A 3,645-nucleotide genomic window follows, 5' to 3' on the forward strand; every position below is an offset into this window, starting at 1 on the left:
AAAAAACTCTAGCCAGGCTCGGTGGCTCAGCCTGTAATCCCGCGCCTTTGGGAGGCTGAGGTGAGTGGATTGCCTGAGCCCGCGGGTTTGAGACCCACCTGGGCAGCGAGACTTCATCTCTACAATAAATCAAAAAATCAGCGCCCATGCCTGTAATTCCAGCTACTCGGAAGCCTGAGGCGGAAGGATCGCCGGAGCCCAGCAGGTCGAGGCTGCAGTGTCCAGGAGCGGCCACTGCACTCCAGTCTGGGCGACAGAGTGAGACTCCAACTCAAAAAAAAAAAGAGTGTATACCAGGGCAAACCCTAGGGTCCCCTCCCATCGTGGGAGCTTGTCTGTCCTCTCAATAATTCCTGCTTTCTCAAAAACAAAACAAAACAAAACAAAAAAACTCAGTCCCCATAGTTAAACATTTAGCTCCTCCTCCTATTTTGCATTATTATAAATAAAGTATCAACAAATACTTTTGCCCATAGGGTCTTTTTTCAAAGTTAAGATTATTTCCTTGAGAAAGATGAAGAACTGGACTTGGGGTTCAGGTCACAGAGGGCTGGGACAGCAGTAGTGTGTGCGTGAATGTATGTGCTTGTGATGTGTCAGGACTGCATTTCTCACTGGCCCTTCATGAGAGGGAAACTGAGGCAGGCCTCTTCCCCAGACCTATAAGAGAGCCAAGTGATCCATTCTTTCAGCCTATGGATCTTGAGGGGATGGAGGTAGAGAAAAGGCTTCTCAGCGACTCAGTTACTTGGCCTGAAATCCCTCTGAACTTTCAGGCTGACCAGGCCGAAGCCCTTCAGCCCTCGTGACCAAATACTCCGCTGTGTCAGGGCCGCCTCCAGGATTGTGGAGATGAACACTCCTGCTGAGGTGTTTTATGTCCTGCGTGACTGACTCGCCCAGCGAGCACAGCCCTCTGCTCAGATGTGCTTTCCGACCTGTGTGTCTTTCCAGTTGGGCTAAGCTTGGTTCCAAGGCAGGCTGGCTGGTTTTCCCCTCCGAAAGACTAGTCAGTGGGGTCAGCCAGCGGATAAGCTAAAGTTAACTTAGCTATTATTGCTTTTTTGTTAATGAGGGGAGGACCAACTGTGAAGATGCCAAACTGTTCACAAATGCTGTGCAGTCCTTGGGATTTAATATGCCAGAACAAATTCTGTGTTCAGGCAAAAGAAAGCAGTTGACAGTGATTTAAATCCTGACTGGACTCCCAAGGGTCCCTTGTGCTTCCCTGAGCTTTCATTTTGATTATTTTTTTGAAAAATATTTTTCTTATGAAGCTATGGATCTTGGAAGCTGTGAGAAGCGTGGACGACCTCATTGGACTCATCAGTGACAGGAGCTCTCTTTTGTGGAGAGCAGAAAGGGCTATAATTAAGCTGTGGTGGGAGAAGGGATGTAGGGGGCGTGGTGGAAGGTGAGACTTTAGGGAGCTTGTGTCACCAAAACCCTAGAGTTGGCTAGGGAGTGATGGCTGAATACCTATCCTACGGGACTGCGAGGGTTGAGGGAAAAGGAGCAGGGATTGGCTTCTCTTAGACTGTAATTAATAGGAACCGAACAACTCATTCTCAGAGATGAGTTTCAGAAGAATATCCTGGGTGTTCCTGAGCCCAAGATCACTTGACTTACGTCTTAAAATTCCATAGCCCACAAGCATGTTCACAGATGCTGTTCCAAGTGACCTCCATCGACAACGAAGCAATGTGCCTGTAGAGTTGAAACCACTAAAAAAAAAACCTGTGTTATAATCGATGTACAAAAATGTTTAAAATGCTTTGAAACAATCAGATCTGAGATGTTCCTGCTATAAAGTAGTCTGTGAACAAGTCAAATTGAAAGCATGGAAGTGAGCTGTGCCTGTAAACTGAGAGATCTAAGAGAAAGGATCTTTTTAGTGTGACCCATATTTGCAGTCTACCTACTGTGCACCAGTGCAGTATGTGGCCCTGGGGGACAGAGGTGTGTAGGTCTTGATTTCTTGCCTCCAGGCACCTAGCTGAGGAAAGACCTACTGTGGCCAATCATAGTGCCAAGAGCAGTTAGGAGGAAGGAATAGGTTCTGCCTAGGGGGTGCTTGTAAGGCCCAAAGGAGGCCACACTTGAGCTGGGCTTGAAGAGTCAGCCCATTATTGTTGCTTAGAGATGCGGGAGAAGGGTCCAGAAGGCCAGGACACTGTCTGAATGAAGGCAGAGGGACGGGTATAAGTGGTGTCCTTGGAAGTGTGACTGTCGGCGAGGGAAAAGATGAGTAGGAAGTAGCGGCTGCTCCCAAAATGTGGAGGGCTTTGATATTCATCTGAGGGAGTTTGGACTTGATTCTGTGGCTGGTAGGGACCCATGGAAGGTTTCAGAGAGGGAAGTAACTTGAAAATTGCAATGAATTTTTTTTAATGAAAAGCAAATACATAAATACATGCACTTGGAAATATATTTTAGCTATACTGAAGTCTACAAAGCAAAAAGTGAAAATGCTCCCCTTCCCAGATATAGCCACTGTTTTCCTTCATGTCATTTCTTCCACCTGTATCAATACATATAGCCAACAGAAGTCAACCTTAGAAGGGGGGAGGAAGATGGCTCTACAGACTCTCTCTATCACACACACATGCGCCCCTACCTTTTACTATTTAAAATTATATAAAATAGGCCAGGTGCGGTGGCCTAAGCCTGTAATCCCAGTACTTTGGAAGGCCGAAGTGAAAGGATTGCCTGAGCCCACAAGTTCGAGACCGAGCCTGGGCAACTTGGTAAGACCTCTTCTCTACAATAAATTAAAAAACTAGCCGAGTGTGGTAGCACGGGCCTGTAGTTCTGGCTACTTGGAAGGCTGAGGCGGAAGGATCGCCGGAGCCCAGCAGGTCGAGGCTGCGGTGGCCAGGAGTGGCCACTGCACTACAGTCTGGGCAACAGAGTGAGACTCCAGCTCAAAAAAAATTATATAAAATAATACTATAACTATGGAAGTCTATGTAGTATCTTATCATTTGACTCACTGTACTCCCCTCTGTATTATTTCAGAACACGGTTTTATTGGATACTCACCAGAACTGCTACAGAACAACACTCTGCCAGATTATAGCCCCGGCGAGTCCTTTTTCACTGTCTTTGGAGTTTTCTTCCCAGCGGCTACAGGTATTGTAATTAGGTACTTTTTTCACTCCCATATTGGAGGTATAAATGCTTCGTTTCCTAAGTTTAGTGTCATAATTGACTTACACATGCCCTTAGTATGTATACCCGACTCTAGAGATGGGCTAAACTTTGGCTAAGACTATTATTATTTTATTATTTATTTTTTTTGAGTTGGAGTCACACTCCATCGCCCAGGCTGGAATGCAATGGCATGCTCATGGCCACCACAGCCTTCGACCTGCTGGGCTCAGGTGATCCTGCTGCCTCAGACTTCCAAGTAGCTGAAACTACAGGCATTCGCCACCACACCTGGCTAATTTTTTGTTTTGTTGTAGAGATGAGATCTTGCCAAGTTGCCCAGGCTGGTTTGAGCCCGTGGGCTCAGGCAATCCTCTCACCTCGGCCTCCCAAAGTAGTGGAATTATAGGCATGAGTCACCACGCCTGGCAAGACCATTATTATTATTATTATTATTTTTGAGTTGGAGTCTCACTCTGTCGCCCAGACTGGAGT

The 3,645-nt window shown here is 46.6% G+C and overlaps 1 protein-coding gene across 1 annotated transcript in view; it reads left to right on the top strand.

Annotated features, from left to right (window-relative positions):
• SLC12A8 (solute carrier family 12 member 8) overlaps nt 1-3,645 on the top strand; it is a 145,016-nt gene that overhangs the window by 73,246 nt on the left and 68,125 nt on the right. The window contains exon 7 of the mRNA XM_021706352.1: nt 3,019-3,132. Coding sequence (XP_021562027.1) covers nt 3,019-3,132 — 114 coding nt within the window. The remainder of the gene's footprint in view (nt 1-3,018; nt 3,133-3,645) is intronic.

This window comes from Carlito syrichta, unplaced genomic scaffold (genome assembly GCF_000164805.1).
Source record: "Carlito syrichta isolate Samal-C Ts95f unplaced genomic scaffold, Tarsius_syrichta-2.0.1 Scaffold315477, whole genome shotgun sequence".
In the NCBI taxonomy this organism is placed as follows: domain Eukaryota; kingdom Metazoa; phylum Chordata; class Mammalia; order Primates; family Tarsiidae; genus Carlito; species Carlito syrichta.